Source organism: Bombina bombina, chromosome 3 (genome assembly GCF_027579735.1).
Source record: "Bombina bombina isolate aBomBom1 chromosome 3, aBomBom1.pri, whole genome shotgun sequence".
NCBI classification, from domain to species: Eukaryota; Metazoa; Chordata; class Amphibia; order Anura; family Bombinatoridae; genus Bombina; species Bombina bombina.
In genome coordinates, this window is record NC_069501.1 from 371,141,904 (window position 1) to 371,159,722 (window position 17,819).

Sequence of the window (17,819 nt, forward strand, 5' to 3'; positions counted from 1 at the left end):
GCTCATCTGGTTAGCGCAAGCAAAGACCATGGGGCCTATTTATCAAAGGTCTTGCAGACCTGATCCGACAGTGTGCAATACGCTCTCCGCATTTAACATTGCACCAGTAGCTTACAAGAGCTGCTGGTGCAACGCCGTCCCCTGCAGACTCGCGGCCGACAGCAGGGGGTGTCAATCCTGTCCGCCTGCTCTGAAGACTCGCCAGAAACACGGGTCCACTAGCTCCGTTCGGAGCTTGATAAATGGGCGCCCTTGTGTAAAGTGTAAGGGTTAAAAAAATGTTTGCACCAAACACAACAAATATACATTACAATAATGTGTAACACTCATATACATTTTCTTATATAAATTTTCGTATATGGCATTTGACTGGAAAAGGCTATAATGTATGTGTGTGTGTGTGTGTGTATATATATATATATATATATATATATATACAGTATATATATATATATATATATATATATATATATATATATATACTGTATATATATATATATATATATATACACAAATAAACACACATACACACACATATATATTTATATATATTTGTAGAGAAAGGTGCACTCTCACGAACAGGTATTCTGGTGCCAGGGTGCTGAATGTAGGTTAGGATATAGGAGATAGCACTCACTGGTCTTGAATATAGCAAAAAACTGCTTTTTATTTAAGTGATGTTACGGGGACAGCTCCCCTTCATCAGACTGCTGATGAAGGGGAGCCATCCCTGAAACGTCACTTAAATAAAAAACATTTTTTTGCCATATTCAAGACCAGTGAGTGCTGTCTTCTCATATATATATTCCGATGTTCCAATGGAAGAAAATGTTCTTTTTATTTTTAGCCATATATATATATATATATATATATATATATATATATATATATATATATACTGTATATGATTATTTTTTTTGTAAAATATATATCTACAGTATGCCTATATACAATTATAGATATAAACAGATATATAGAGAAAAACATATTTAAAAATAAACAACATTTTCTTCTATGTAAAGAACTTTCGGCTAGATTACGAGTTTTGCGTTATGAGTGAAAAAGCTTTATAATACTGCTTTCTCACTACCGCTGCTATTACGAGTCTTGTAGGTACAGCTGTACCGCACACTTTTTTGGCCGTCACGCAACGTAACTACTGCACCTTTCAAAAAGTCCTTTTTCAATAGGACTTCCACAGTGCCGGTATTACGAGTTTGCCTGTCCGGCCAAAAAGTGAGCGGTACAGCCTATAACTACAAGATCTGTACCGCCACCTGAAAGTCAGTAGTTATGAGTTTTACGTTACAAAGCTGTAGCATAAAACTCATAACTAAAGTGTTACAAAGTACACTAACACCCATAAACTACCTATTAACTCCTAAACCGAGGCCCTCCCGCATCGCAAACACTAAAATTATTAACCCCTAATCTGCGCTCCGGACATCACCACCACTATAATAAACATATTAACCCCTAAACCGCCGAACTCTTGCATCGCAAACACTAGTTAAATATTGTTAAGCCTTAATCTGCTGCCCCCAATGTCGTTGCCACCTACATACACTTATTAACCCCTAATCTGCTGTCCCTAACATTGCCGCAACCTACATTACTGTTATTAACCCCTAATCTGCTGCCCCCAAAATCGCCGCCAGCTAACTACACTTATTAGCCCCTAATCTGCTTCCCCCAATGTCGCCTCCACTATACTAAAGTTATTAACCCCTAAACCTAACCCTAAGTCTAACCCTAACACTCACTAACTTTAACATAATTAAATAATTCCAAATAAAAATTACAATTAATACATAAATTATTCCTATTTAAAACTAAATAAATACCTGTAAAATAAAACCTAAGCTAGCTACAATATAACTAATAGTTATATTGTATCTAGCTTAGGTTTTATTTTTATTTCACAGGTAAGTTTGTTTTTATTTTAACTAGGTAGACTAGTTAGTAAATAGTTATTAACTATATACTAACTACCTAGCTAAAATAAATACAAAGTTACCTGTAAAATAAAACCTAACATTACACTAAAATTAAATAAATTAAATTAAAAAAATACATTTATCTAAATTACAAAAAATAATGAACACTAAATTACACAAAATAAAAAAGAAATGATCAAATATTTAAACTAATTACACCTAATCTAATAGCCCTATCAAAATAATTAAAAAAATAAAATAAAATAAAATAAAAACCCTAGCCTACACTAAACTGCCAATAACCCTTAAAAGGGTCTTTTGCGGGGCATTGCCCCAAAGAAATCAGCTCTTCAGCTCTTTTACCTGTAAAAAAAAAATACAAACAAACCCCCAACAGTAAAACCCACCACCCACACAACCAACCCCCCAAATAAAAAACCACCTAAACAACCTTAGCTCCCCATTGCCCTGAAAAGGGCATTTGGATGAGCATTGCCCTTAAAAGGGCATTTAGCTCTTTTACATTGCCCAAAGTCCCTAATCTAAAAATAAAACCCACCCAATAAACCCTTAAAAAAACCTAACACTAACCCCCGAAGATCCACTTACAGTTTTTGAAGACTGAAGTCTTCATACAAGCGGAAAGAGGTCCTCAACAAAGCCGGGAGTAGTCTTCATCCAAGCGGCAAGAAGTCGTCCTCCAGGCGGGCAGAAGTCTTCATCCAGACGGCATCTTCTATCTTCATCCTTCCGACGCGGAGCAGCTCCATCTTCAAGACATCCGACGCGGAGCATCCTCTTCTTTCGATGGCTATTGAAGAATGAAGTTTCCTTTAAATGCAATCAGCCAATAGGATTGAGCTCACATTCTATTGACTGTTCCATGTCGGGGGCCGGCAGATTAGGGGTTAATAAGTGTAATGTTTATGTTAAGGTGTTAGGTTTAAACAAAAAAAATTCTTTCCCCATAGGAATCAATGGGGCTGCGTTACGGAGCTTTACGCTCCGTTATTGCAGGTGTTAGGCTTTTTTTTTAGCCGGCTCTCCCCATTGAGGTTTATGGGGAAATCGTGCACGAGCACGTAAAAGCAGCTCAAAGCAGCGCTTGTATTTGTGTGCGGTATGGAGCTCAACACTGCCATATTGCCCGCAAACGCCGGTTTTTTGAAAACTTGTAATAGCAGCGCTATTAAAGGTGAGCGGTGGAAATAACTTGCAAGTTATTACCGAGCCACTCATAACGCAAAACTCGTAATCTGGCCAAATGGAATGTAAAATATTTATAACTACCTTCCGCTTTAGTGCTGTAGGTCTTCACGTGCTCCATTGAAGTCTATGGGGGAGAAGAATTTAACATGGTCGCAATATCCAAAGTCCAGATGTTAGCACGCATCAGGTTTTGCACTCACGCAAATAATTTACTTTCAACTTGTAATACAAGCGCTAACCAGCACGCGTTAAAAGTTTACTTTAAAGGGACACTGAACCCAATTTTTTTCTTTTGTGATTCAGATAGAGCATGCAATTTTAATCAACTTTATAATTTACTCCTATTATCAAATTTTCTTCATTCTCTTGATATGTTTATTTGAAAAGCAAGAATGTAAGTTTAGATGCTGGCCCATTTTTGGTGAACAACCTAGGTTGTCCTTGCTGATTGGACAGCACCAATAAACAAGTGCTGTCCATGGTTCTGAACCAAAAATTTGCTGGCTCGTTAGCTTAGGTGCCTTCTTTTTCAAATAAAAATAGCAAGAGAACAAACAAGAAATTATAATAGAAGTAAATTAGAAAGTTGCTTAAAATTGCATGCTCTATCTGACTCATGAAAGAAAAAATTTGGGTTCAGTGTCCCTTTAAGCTGTGTTTGCACGCGATTGAAAACATATTTTTAGCGCTCCACTTGTAATCTGGCCCAAAATATTTTTTATTACAAAGCTTACCTTAATGATATTAAAACTGGTGACTGGAAATATATCTTTGTGCACAACTCATTCCTAAAAATAGATTGCTCAATGGCTTATTAATACAACTCCCCACAATTGATGAAATATCTGTTTTGCATTTTTCAAAAATAAAAAAACCATAATATATTTTTAAATTATCTTGTTTAGATAAAAAATTAAATGTTGAAAAATGCTATTAAATGTTTTAATTTATCAAATGTGTTGAATATTGAAAAAAAATAAAAAATATCCAGATAAATAAAAGCAATAAATCTACTCCAAAATTGTTATTGTTTGAAATGATAGATAATCCCTTTATTATCCATTCCTAAATTTTGCATAACCAACACAGTTATATTAATATACTTTTTACCTCTCTGATTACCTTGTATCTAAGCCTCTTTTGACAGCCCCCTGATCACATGACTATTTATTAATTATCTATTGACTTGCATTTTAACCAATTAGTGCTGTGTCATGTACAACTCCACGGGAGAGAGCACACTGTTATCTGTATGGCTCACATGAATTAGCAGTCTCTTGTTGTGAAAAGCTAATAAAAAAGCATGTGATAAGAGGTTGTCTTTAGTGGCTTAGAAACAAGCAGACATTTAGAGTATATTAATATACTGTAACAATGTTGGTTGTTGGGGAATGGGTAGTAAAAGCGTTATCTATCTTTTTAAACAATAACAATTCTGGTGTAGACTGTCCCTTTAAGTTCCAACCCTCAGTTCTTTTGTTTTCAACACCAGTTACTTTACTAATAAGTCATGAAATATCTCTTCCTTTTAATAATATACAATGTATAATAATTTGTACTGGACGTGACCGTTACGCATTTCTCCTCTCTTAATAGTTCATTAACAAATGACAAACCAGGCAGTGATGCAAAAGGCACTCTGTATACTAAAGTTATATATCGGCAATACCTTGATAATACATTTACAAAGCCGAGCCTTCAAGGAGAATTGGAAGAACATCTTGGCATTCTTGGTCCTGTTATCAGAGCTGAAGTTGATGATGTTATTCAGGTAAAGAAATGCTGAGACTCATTAACATATTAAAATATATTTCATCATTTTCCAGCTATGGAAGACAATTTATGATGGACATGAAAATAGAGATTTTAGACTTTTAACCCCTTGTTTACACTAATAGTGCAGCGGTGAAACTTTGCTATTGCCAAATGCCTCAGGCAGTGAGTGAGTGCGTCTGTGTCATGAAGGGGTTAAAATGTTATAGAGAGATGGATGGGGAAAAAATAATATAAGAAAATCATCTTTTTGTTTTTCAACATTTCCTTTTATAATTATTTTTGTCCTTTTTATTAAATATTCATATAGACTGTACAATAAAACAATTAATTTATATCTAGTACATTTATTCTAACTTAGCCTCTATTCATAAGGTAGGTATATGTTAATAAATAACTTTACAAAAACTATATTCCATAAACTATATTCAGCTTATATATACAGAATAACTATAATATATCTAACATTGGATCATTTGAAAATATAAAATATGTGAAAAGTACATTAAACCATTATTATCTTTTCTATTTTTACCTCAGAGATAGTCAGAATTCTTACTCAACCACTGCAATATCTTACTTTTCTAGGACTATGGACTAGTATAAATGTACAGCCTTGTATGTGTGTGTTTGTGCATGTGCCTGTGTGTGCATGCGTATGTGTGTGTATGTGTGCATGAGTATGTGTGTGTTTGTGTGCATGCGTATGTGTGTGTTTGTGTGCATGCGTATGTGTGTGTTTGTGTGCATGTGCCTGTGTGTGCATGCGTATGCGTGTTTGTGTGCATGTTTATGTGTTTGTTTGTGTGTATGTGCCTATGTGTGTGTTTGTGTGTATGTGCCTGTGTGTGTGTTTGTGTGCATGTGCCTGTGTGTCTTTTGTGTGCATGTGCCTGTGTGTGTATGTGTGTGTTTGTGTGCATGTGCCTGTATGTGTGTGTGTGTGTGTTTGTGTGCATGTGCCTGTGTGTGCATGCATATGTGTGTGTTTATGTGCATGTGCCTGTGTGTGCATGTGGTTGTGTGCATGGGCCTGTGTGTGCATGAGTATGTGTGTGTTTGTGTGCATTTGCCTCTGTGTGCATGTGTATATGTGTGTGTTTGTGTGCATGTGCCTGTGTGTGCATGTGTATGTGTGTGTGCATGGGCCTGTGTGTGTATGTGTATGTGTGCATGTGCCTGTGTGTGCATGCGTATGTGTGTGTTTGTGTGCATGTGCCTGTGTGTACATGCGTATGTGTGTGTTTGTGTGCATTTGCCTGTGTGTGCATGTGTATATGTGTGTGTTTGTGTGCATGTGCCTGTGTGTGCATGCATATGCATGTGTTTGTGTGCATGTGCCTGTGTTTGTTTGTGTGTATGTGCCTGTGTGTGTGTTTGTGTGCATGTGCTGTGTGGTTTTTGTGTGCTTGTGCCTGTGTGTGTATGTGTGTGTTTGTGTGCATGTGCCTCTATGTGTATGTGTGTGTGTTTGTGTGCATGTGCCTGTGTGTGCATGCATATGTGTGTGTTTATGTGCATGGGCCTGTGTGTGCATGAGTATGTGTGTGTTTCTGTGCATGTGCCTGTGTATATGTGTGTCTGTGTGCATGTGCCTGTGTGTGTTTGTGTGCATTTGCCTGTGTGCATGTGTATATGTGTGTGTTTGTGTGCATTTGCCTGTGTGTGCATGTGTATATGTGTGTGTTTGTGTGCATGTGCCTGTGTGTGCATGTGTATGTGTGTGTTTGTCTGCATGTGCCTGTGTGTGCATGCGTATGTGTGCATGTTCCTGTGTGTGCATGTGTATGTGTGTGTTTGTGTGCATGCGTATGTGTGTGTTTGTGTGCATGGGCCTGTGTGTGCATGTGTATATGTGTGTGTTTGTGTGCATGTGCCTGTGTGTGCATGTGCCTGTGTGTGCATGTGTATGTGTGTGTTTGTGTGCATGTGCCTGTGTGTGCATGCGTATGTGTGTGTTTGTGTGCATTTGCCTGTGTGTGCATGTGTATATGTGTGTTTGTGTGCATGTGCCTGTGTGTGTATGTGTGTGTTTGTGTGCATGTGCCTGTGTGTGCATGCGTGTGTGTGTTTGTGTGCATGTGCCAGTGTGTACATATGTATGTGTGTGTTTGTGTGCATGTGTATGTGTGTGTTTGTGTGCATTTGCCTGTGTGTGCATGTGTGCATGTGCCTGTGTGCGCATGTGTATGTGTGTGCATGTGCCTATGTGTGCATGTATATGTGTTTGTGTGCATGTGCCTGTGTGTGCATGCGTATGCGTGTGTTTGTGTGCATGTTTATGTGTTTGTGTGTATGTGCCTGTGTGTGTTTGTGTGCATGTGCCTGTGCGTTTTTTGTGTACATGTGCATGTGCCTGTGTGTGTGTGTGTGCCTGTATGTGTATGTGTGTGTTTGTGTGCATGTGCCTGTGTGTGCATGCATATGTGTGTGTTTATGTGCATGTGCCTGTGTGAAGTACTATAATATATCTAACATTGGATCATTTGAAAATATAAAATATGTGAAAAGTACATTAAACCATTATTATCTTTTCTATTTTTACCTCAGAGATAGTCAGAATTCTTACTCAACCACTGCAATATCTTACTTTTCTATGACTATGGACTAGTATAAGTTTACAGCCTTGTAGGTGTGTGTTTGTGCATGTGCCTGTGTGTGCATGTGTATGTGTGTGTTTGTGTGCATGTGCCTGTGTATATGTGTGTCTGTGTGCATGTGCCTGTGTGTGCATGCGTATATGTGTATGTTTGTGTGCATTTGCCTGTGTGTGCATGTGTATATGTGTTTGTGTGCATTTGCCTGTGTGAGCATGTGTATGCGTGTGTTTGTATGCATGTGCCTGTGTGTGCATACGTGTGTGTGTGTTTGTGTGCATATGCCTATGTGTGCATGCGTATGTGTGTGTTTGTGTGCATTTGCCTGTGTGAGCATGTGTATATGTGTGTTTGTGCATGTGCCTATGTGTGCATGTGTATATGTGTGTGTTTGTGTGCATGTGCCTGTGTGTGCATGTGTATGTGTGTGTTTGTGTGCATGCGGCCTGTGTGCACATGCGTATGTGTGTGTTTGTGTGCATGTCCCAGTGTGTATATGTGTATGGGTGTGTTTGTGTGCATGTGTATGTGTGTGTTTGTGTGCATGTGTCTGTATGTGCATGTGTATGCGTGTGTTTGTGTGCATTTGCCTGTGTGTGCATTTGTATGTGTGTGCCTATGTGTGCATGTATATGTGTTTGTGTGCATGTGCCTGTATGTGCATGTGTGTGTGTTTGTGTGCATGTTTATGTGTTTGTGTGTATGTACCTGTGTGTGTTTGTGTGCATGTGCCTGTGTGTTTTTGTGTACATGTGCATGTGCCTGTGTGTGCATGTGTATGTGTGTGTGTGCCTGTATGTGTGTGTTTGTTTGCATGTGCCTGTGTGTGCATGCATATGTGTGTGTTTATGTGCATATGCCTGTGTGTGCATGTGTTTGTGTGCATGCGTATGTGTGTGCTTGTGTGCATGTGCCTGTGTGTGTTTGTGTGCATGTGTGTGTTTGTGTTCATTTGCCTGTGTGTGCATGTGTGTGTTTGTGTGCATGTGCCTGTGTGTGCCTGCGTGTGTTTGTGTGCATGTGCCTGTGTGTGTTTGTGTGCATGTGCCTGTGTGTGCATGCGTATGTGTGTGTTTGTGTGCATTTCCCTGTGTGCGCATGTGTATATGTGTGTGTTTGTGTGCATGTGCCTGTGTGTATGTGTGTGTGTGCATGTGCCTGTGTATGTGTGTGTTTGTGTGCATGTGCCTGTGCGTGCATGTGTATGTGTGTGCATGTGCCTGTGCGTGCATGTGTATGTGTGTGCATATTCCTGTGTGTGCATGTACCTGTGTGTGCATGTGTATGTGTGTGCATGTGCCTGTGTGTGCATGTGCCTGTGTGTGCATGTGTATGTGTGTGCATGTGTATGTGTGTGCATGTGCCTGTGTGTGCATGTGTATGTGTGTGCATGTGTATGTGTATTTGTGTGCATGTGTATGTGTGTGTGCATGTGCCTGTGTGTGCATGTGCCTGTGTGTGCATGTGTATGTGTGTGCATGTGTATGTGTGTGCATGTGCCTTTGTGTGCATGTGTATGTGTGTGCATGTGCCTGTGCGTGCATGTGTATTTGTGTGCATGTGTATGTGTGTGCATGTGATTGTGTTTGTGTATGTGTGTGCATGTGCCTGTGTGTGCATGTGTATGTGTGTACATGTGCCTGTGTGTGCATGTGCCTGTGTGTGAATGTGTATGTGTGTGCATGTGTATGTGTGTGCATGTGCCTTTGTGTGCATGTGTATGTGTGTGCGCATGTGCCTTTGTGTGCATGTGCCTGTGTGTGCATGTGCCTGTGTGTGTGTGTGTATGTGTGTGCATGTGCCTTTGTGTGCATGTGCCTGTGTGTGCATGTGTATGTGTGTGCATGTGCCTTTGTGTGCATGTGCCTGTGTGTGCATGTGTATGTGTGTGCATGTGTATGTGTGTGCATGTGCCTTTGTGTACATGTGTATGTGTGTGCATGTGCCTTTGTGTGCATGTGTATGTGTGTGCATGTGCCTTTGTGTGCATGTGTATGTGTGTGCATGTGCCTGTGTGTGCATGTGTATGTGTGTGCATGTGCCTGTGTGTGCATGTGTATGTGTGTGTATGTGTGTGCATGTGCCTTTGTGTGCATGTTCCTGTGTGTGCATGTGCCTTTGTGTGCACGTGTATGTGTGTGCATGTGCCTTTGTGTGCATGTGTATGTGTGTGCATGTGCCTTTGTGTGCATGTGTATGTGTGTGCATGTGCCTGTGTGTGCATGTGTATGTGTGTGCATGTGCCTGTGTGTGCATGTGTATGTGTGTGTATGTGTGTGCATGTGCCTTTGTGTGCATGTGCCTGTGTGTGCATGTGCCTTTGTGTGCATGTGCCTTTGTGTGCATGTGTATGTGTGTGCATGTGCCTTTGTGTGCATGTGTATGTGTGTGCATGTGCCTGTGTGTGCATGTGTATGTGTGTGCATGTGCCTTTGTGTGCATGTGCCCTTGTGTGCATGTGTATGTGTGTGCATGTGCCTTTGTGTGCATGTGTATGTGTGTGCATGTGCCTGTGTGTGCATGTGTATGTGTGTGCATTTGCCTGTGTGTGCATGTGTATGTGTGTGCATGTGTATGTGTATTTGTGTGCATGTGTATGTGTGTGCATGTGCCTGTGTGTGCATGTGTATGTGTGTGCATGTGCCTGTGTGTGCATGTGTATGTGTGTGCATGTGCCTGTGTGTGCATGTGTTTGTGTGTGCATGTGCCTGTGTGTGCATGTGTATGTGTGTGCATGTGCCTGTGTGTGCCTGTGTGTGCATGTGTATGTGTGTGCATGTGCCTGTGTGTGCATGTGTATGTGTGTGCATGTGCCTGTGTGTGCATGTGTTTGTGTGTGCATGTGCCTGTGTGTGCATGTGTATGTGTGTGCATGTGCCTGTGTGTGCCTGTGTGTGCATGTGTATGTGTGTGCATGTGCCTGTGTGTGCATGTGTATGTGTGTGCATGTGCCTGTGTGTGCATGTGTTTGTGTGTGCATGTGCCTGTGTGTGCATGTGTATGTGTGTGCATGTGCCTGTGTGTGCATGTGTATGTGTGTGCATGTGCCTGTGTGTGTATGTGTATGTGTGTGCATGTGCCTGTGTGTGCATGTGTATGTGTGTGCATGTACCTGTGTGTGTATGTGTGTGTAAAACAAATAAAAGTAGAAAGATGAGAGGATTATAGTACAGATGAAAAGAGAGTGGGAAAGATTGATCATATATGCAATAGTGCAAAGCAGCCACATTAGTCTGAAGAGAACAATCTGAAAAGTATTAAAGGAACATGAAACCCAGCATTTTTCTTTCATGATTCAGACAGAGCATTCACTTTTAAACAACTTTCTAATTTACTTCTATTATCAAATGTTCTTTGTCTTCTTGGTATATTTTGTTGAAAAGTAGGGACATAAGCTCAGGAGTGTGCACGTGCCTGGAGCACTATGTGGCAGCAGTTTTGCAAGAATGTTATCCATTTGCAAGAGCACTAGATGTCAGCACTATTTCCTGCCTTGTAATGCTCCAGACACCTACCTAGGTATCTCTTCAACAAAAGGATACTATGGGAAAAGTCTATTTGATAATAGAAGTAAATTTTTAAAAGAAAATGTTTGGGTTTTATATCCCTTTAATAAGGAGGATCTTGTCAAAGACACAAGATTTCTTTCTTTGTTTAAAAGGGATGTCAGTAGTGATCAAATGGGGAGGTATGACAGGCACATAATACAGCAATAATAAAATGCTCTAATGCGCTAGATAATTTATAACACTCTAACGGCTAGATTTAGAGTTCTGCGGCAAAAGGGGTGCGTTAGCTACGCTTGCTTTTTTTCCCCCGCACCTTTTAAATACCGCTGGTATTTAGAGTTCACAGAATGGCTGCGTTAGGCTCCAAAAAAGGGAGCGTAGAGCATATTTACCGCCACTGCAACTCTAAATACCAGCGATGCTTACGGACGCGGCCAGCTTCAAAAACGTGCTCGTGCACGATTCCCCCATAGAAAACAATGGGGCAGTTTGAGCTGAAAAAAACCTAACCCCTGCAAAAAAGCAGCGTTCAGCTCCTAACGCAGCCCCATTGTTTCCTATGGGGAAACACTTCCTAAGTCTGCACCTAACACCCTAACATGTACCCCGAGTCTAAACACCCCTAACCTTACACTTATTAACCTCTAATCTGCCGCCCCCGCTATCGCTGACCCCTGCATATTATTATTAACCCCTAATCTGCCGCTCCGTACACCGCCGCAACCTACATTATACCTATGTACCCCTAATCTGCTGCCCCTAACACCGCCGACCCCTATATTACATTTATTAACCCCTAATCTGCCGCCCCCTGCATATTATTATTAACCCCTAATCTGCCGCTCCGTACACCGCCGCAACCTACGTTATCCCTATGTACCCCTAATCTGCTGCCCCTAACACCGCCGACCCCTATATTATATTTATTAACCCCTAATCTGCCGCCCCCAATGTCGCCTCCACCTACCTACAATAATTAACCCCTAATCTGCCGACCGGATCTCACCGCTACTCTAATAAATGTATTAACCCCTAAAGCTAAGTCTAACCCTAACACTAACACCCCCCTAAATTAAATATAATTTAAATCTAACGAAATAAATTAACTCTTATTAAATAAATTATTCCTATTTGAAGCTAAATACTTACCTGTAAAATAAACCCTAATATAGCTACAATATAAATTATAATGATATTATAGCTATTTTAGGATTAATATTTATTTTACAGACAACTTTGTAATTATTTTAACCAGGTACAATAGCTATTAAATAGTTAATAACTATTTAATAGTTACCTAGTTAAAATAATTACAAAATTACCTGTAAAATAAATCCTAACCTAAGTTACAATTAAACCTAACACTACACTATCAATAAATAAATTAAATAAACTACCTACAATTATCTACAATTAAACCTAACACTACACTATCAATAAATTAATTAAATACAATACCTACAAATAAATACAATGAAATAAACTAACTAAGTTACAAAAAATTAAAAAATATTTACAAACATTAGAAAAATATTACAACAATTTTAAACTAATTACACCTACTCTAAGCCCCCTAATAAAATAACAAAGACCCCCAAAATAAAAAAATGCCCTACCCTATTCTAAAATTAAAATAGAAAAGCTCTTTTACCTTACCAGCCCTGAAAAAGGGCCCTTTGCGGGGCATGCCCCAAAGAATTCAGCTCTTTTGCCTGTAAAAAAAAACATACAATACCCCCCCAACATTACAACCCACCACCCACATACCCCTAATCTAACCCAAACCCCCCTTAAATAAACCTAACACTAAGCCCCTGAAAATCTTCCTACCTTGTCTTCACCATGCCAGGTATCACCGATCGCTCCAGGATCCGTAATCTTCATCCAAGCCCAAGCGGGGGCTGGAGATCCATCATCCGGCTGAAGTCTTCTATCAAGCGACGGCTGAAGAGGTCCAGAAGAGGCTCCAAAGTCTTCCTCCTATCCGGGCAGAAGAATAGATCCGGACCGGCAACCATCTTCTTCAAAGCAGTGACAAGCGGCTCCATGTTGAAGACCTCCGTCGCGGATCCATCCTCTTCTTGCGAGGTCCTAAGTCCGAATGAAGGTTCCTTTAAATGACGTCATCCAAGATGGCGTCCCTCGAATTCCGATTGGCTGATAGGATTCTATCAGCCAATCAGAATTAAGGTAGGGAAAATCTGATCCGATCAGCCAATAGAATGCGAGCTCAATCTGATTGGCTGATTCCATCAGCCAATCAAATTTTTCCTACCTTAATTCCGATTGGCTGATAGAATCCTATCAACCAATCGGAATTCGAGGGACGCCATCTTGGATGACGTCATTTAAAGGAACCTTCATTCGGACTTAGGACCTCGCAAGAAGAGGATGGATCCGCGACGGAGGTCTTCAACATGGAGCCGCTTGTCACCGCTTTGAAGAAGATGGTTGCTGGTCCGGATCTACTCTTCTGCCCGGATAGCATGAAGACTTTGGAGCCTCTTCTGGACCCCCGCTTGGGCTTGGATGAAGATTTCGGAGCCTGGAGCGATCGGTGATACCTGGCATGGTGAAGACAAGGTAGGAAGATCTTCAGGGGCTTAGTGTTAGGTTTATTTAAGGGGGGTTTGGGTTAGATTAGGGGTATGTGGGTGGTGGGTTATAATGTTGGGGGGGGGGGGGTATTGTATGTTTTCTCTTTACAGGCAAAAGAGCTGAATTCTTTGGGGTATGCCCCGCAAATTGCCCTTTTCAGGGCTGGTAAGGTAAAAGAGCTTTTCTATTTTAATTTTAGAATAGGGTAGGGAATTTTTTTATTTTGGGGGTCTTTGTTATTTTATTAGGGGGCTTAGAGTAGGTGTAATTAGTTTAAAATTGTTGTAATATTTTTCTAATGTTTGTAAATATTTTTTTATTTTTTGTACTTTAGTTAGTTTATTTCATTGTATTTATTTGTAGGTATTGTATTTAATTAATTTATTGATAGTGTAGTGTTAGGTTTAATTGTAGATAATTGTAGGTAGTTTATTTAATTTATTTATTGATAGTGTAGTGTTAGGTTTAATTGTAACTTAGGTTAGGATTTATTTTACAGGTAATTTTGTACTTATTTTAACTAGGTAGCTATTAAATAGTTATTAACTATTTAATAGCTATTGTACCTGGTTAAAATAATTACAAAGTTGCCTGTAAAATAAATATAAATCCTAAAATAGCTACAATATAATTATAATTTATATTGTAGCTATATTAGGGTTTATTTTACAGGTAAGTATTTAGCTTTAAATAGGAATAATTTATTTAATAAGAGTTAATTTATTTCGTTAGATTTAAATTATATTTAACTTAGGGGGGTGTTAGTGTTAGGGTTAGACTTAGCTTTAGGGGTTAATACATTTATTATAGTAGCGGTGTGGTCCGGTCAGCAGATTAGGGGTTAATAATTGTAGGTAGGTGGAGGCGACGTTGGGGGCGGCAGATTAGGGGTTAATAAATATAATATAGGGGTCGGCTCTGTTAGGGGCAGCAGATTAGGGGTACATAGGTATAATGTAGGTTGCGGCGGTGTACGGAGCGGCAGATTAGGGGTTAAAAAAATATGCAGGTGTCAGCGATAGCGGGGGCGGCAGATTAGGGGTTAATAAATATTATGTAGGTGTCGGCGGTATTAGGGGCAGCAGATTAGGGGTACATAGGGATAACGTAGGTGGCGGCGGTGTGCGGTCGTCAGATTAGGGGTTAAAAATTTTTATTAGAGTGGCGGCGATGTGGGGGGGCCTCGGTTTAGGGGTACATAGGTAGTTTATGGGTGTTAGTGTACTTTAGAGCACAGTAGTTAAGAGCTTTATAAACCGGCGTTAGCCCAGAAAGCTCTTAACTACTGACTTTTTTCTGCGGCTGGAGTTTTGTCGTTAGACGCGCACTTCAGCCAAGACTCTAAATACCGGCTTTAGAAAGATCCCATTGAAAAGATAGGATACGCAAATGGCGTAGGGGGATCTGCGGTATGGAAAAGTCGCGGCTGCAAACTGAGCATTAGACCCTTTCCTGACTGACTCTAAATACCAGCGGTAGCCCAAAACCAGCGTTAGGAGCCTCTAACGCTGGTTTTGACGGCTACCGCCAAACTCTAAATCTAGCCAAAAGTTTTTACACCTGTAGATCTTCATTATTACAGCTGTTGATCTTTATTTTTACACCTTTAGATCTTTAGAAATGTAGCTTTTGTATCACTGTATTGTGTAAAATTACATCATTTTTTTAAAAATTAAAGAAAATGCAACAATGTATCATTCTGAAACACTCTCATACTCATTCAAAGCAAACACATTGTATCAGCATCATATTGTTCACTCAATTCAAGCATAAGTATAAGTGTTAGTAAATATAATTATTGGGATTGTGCCCTTTCACTATTATCAATAATATACTCCCAAAAGGATTAAAATCTATTAATACTGGCACCTAAAATGAATACTAAACTCCTTCAATCCGGGAGCTATTTAAAGGACCACTAAATACATAGAACTGCATAATTAACACGTGCATAATACAAAGACAATGCAATAATACTTACTTTGAATTTCAAATAAGCAGTAGATTTTTTTTACTGACAAATTTATTTTTGACGGCCCCCTGTAACATGGGGGGCGAGATTACATATGCGGCGCAGGCTTCAGCATAACTGCTGAAACCCACGTCACCCGTAATTTCCCCTGGTGGATAAACTAGCGATGTCCAGAAATGTGCGTAAATACAAATTTCTGGAGTCGCCAGTAACTTACGCCATGTTAGAAACTGGCGGCGCCTAAGAAAAGAAAATAAATTTAAATATCCGTTAAAAGTCTAACCCGCCTCCCAAAATTAAACCCGACAAGTAAAAACCCCTATATCCGCAATCCCCCAACATCGCAACTAATAACCCCTAAACTGACGACCCCCCACAATGCAATATGCCTAATTAAACTATTAACCACTAATCCGCTATTCACCCACATCGCAATCTCCCTAATATATGTATTAACCCCTAAACCGCCATTCACCCATATCGCAATTAACCTAATTAAACTATTAACCCCTAATCCGCCATTAACCCACATCGCAATTAAACTAATATATCTATTAACCCCTAAACCGCCATTAACCCACATCAGAATTAACCTAATCTATTAACTCCTAAACCATTAAACCCCCACAACGCAATTACCCTATTTAAATTACTAAGCCCCTAACCTAACACCCCCTAAATTAACCCCAATTACCTAAATAAAAAATACTAAACTACAATTAAAATAAAAAACTCTAAAATTACAAAAAATAAAAAATCTAACATTACATAAAATAATAAACCAAATTATCAAAAATAAAAAATTAAACCTAATCCCTATGAAAATAAAAAGCCCCCCAAATAAAAACACCCCCTAATCTAATACTAAACTATCAATAGCCCTTAAAAGGGCTTTTTGTAGGGCATTGCCCTAAATTAAACAGCTCTTTTGCATTAAAAAAATACTAAGCCCCCCCTCTAACAGTAAACCCCCCCCCCCCCACCCACCGATCCTCAAAATGTGCCCTGTTAGGGAGGTTTGAGGACAGTTTTGAAAACCAGTGATCTAAAGCTACTGTTAAGATGTTGGCGTATTTGGTTTAAAATCATCAATAACAAGGGCTGCATAAGCCTAACACATTGAGTCCACTTAGAATTCCGCCAAGAATTCCTGAAAATGAATACCAATAATTGTGTTTCTAAAGACTTTCTAATTGCATATCCTATTAATAATTGTATTGCAAAACTAACATTTAATTGACTTTTATGATTGTCTTATTTAAAGGTGACATTTAAAAATCTAGCAACAAGGCCATATTCTATACACGCCCATGGCATTTCTTATGAAAAGTCATCAGAAGGACTTGGTTATAATGATGATACCAAGGACTGGCTAAGGAAGGATGATGCTGTGAGTCCAGGTGAAACACATGTCTATGTTTGGTATGCTACAAAGCAATCTGGGCCAGAGCCAGAGGGATCAGCCTGCAGGACTTGGGCCTACTATTCTGGTGTGAACCCGGTAAGCCATGCACAGTGCAGGAATCTCATTACTATGTATTAATATTATTTTGAATTGCATAACTGTTTAAGGATCTCCCGGAAGAGTAAATCAAACAGTTTGCGGCTGCAAGATCCATTATGAAGTCTATACACACCCACATTGTTTAAATACTCCACAGTTCTTTATGAGGCCTGAACTGTTTCTTAAAGCTTTTGTCAAAGTGCATGTGCAGTCAGCTTCAAGCCATTTTGTTTTGCCACCCACACATCCTAATGAACCAATAGGCAAGTATGTAACATGCAACTTGTAAAAAAATAATAATACAGGTTTGGTCTTTGATATGCTAAATCCTTAAAGGGTTAATGTCACATGTTATTTTTGCTGATATAAACACCTTTATAACAATAAAGCATTGCTGAGGAAGCATAGTGGCTGTGTGGGGTTATGTATATATATCGGTTTGCCAGGTGTCCAGTATTCAATCGAATAGTCTGGTATTTTTGCAGGCTGTCCAGTAAAATTTTTACAAAATACTGGACACTAACATGTCTTTTACATTTAGGTAACATTCATGGATTTAAAAAAAATTGGACATTTAAAGAAACATGAAACCCAAAAGTTTTCTTTCATGATTCAGATAGAGAATGCAATTTTAAACAACTTTCTAATTTACTTCTATTATTTAATTTGCTTCATTCTCTTGGTATCATTTGTTGAGAGAGCAACAATGCACTACTGATT

At 39.4% G+C, this 17,819-nt stretch overlaps 1 protein-coding gene across 1 annotated transcript in view; it reads left to right on the forward strand.

Annotated features, from left to right (window-relative positions):
• Window positions 1-17,819, forward strand: part of F5 (coagulation factor V) — a 423,639-nt gene that overhangs the window by 225,058 nt on the left and 180,762 nt on the right. The window contains exons 15-16 of the mRNA XM_053706505.1: window positions 4,743-4,917; window positions 16,860-17,096. Coding sequence (XP_053562480.1) covers window positions 4,743-4,917; window positions 16,860-17,096 — 412 coding nt within the window. The remainder of the gene's footprint in view (window positions 1-4,742; window positions 4,918-16,859; window positions 17,097-17,819) is intronic.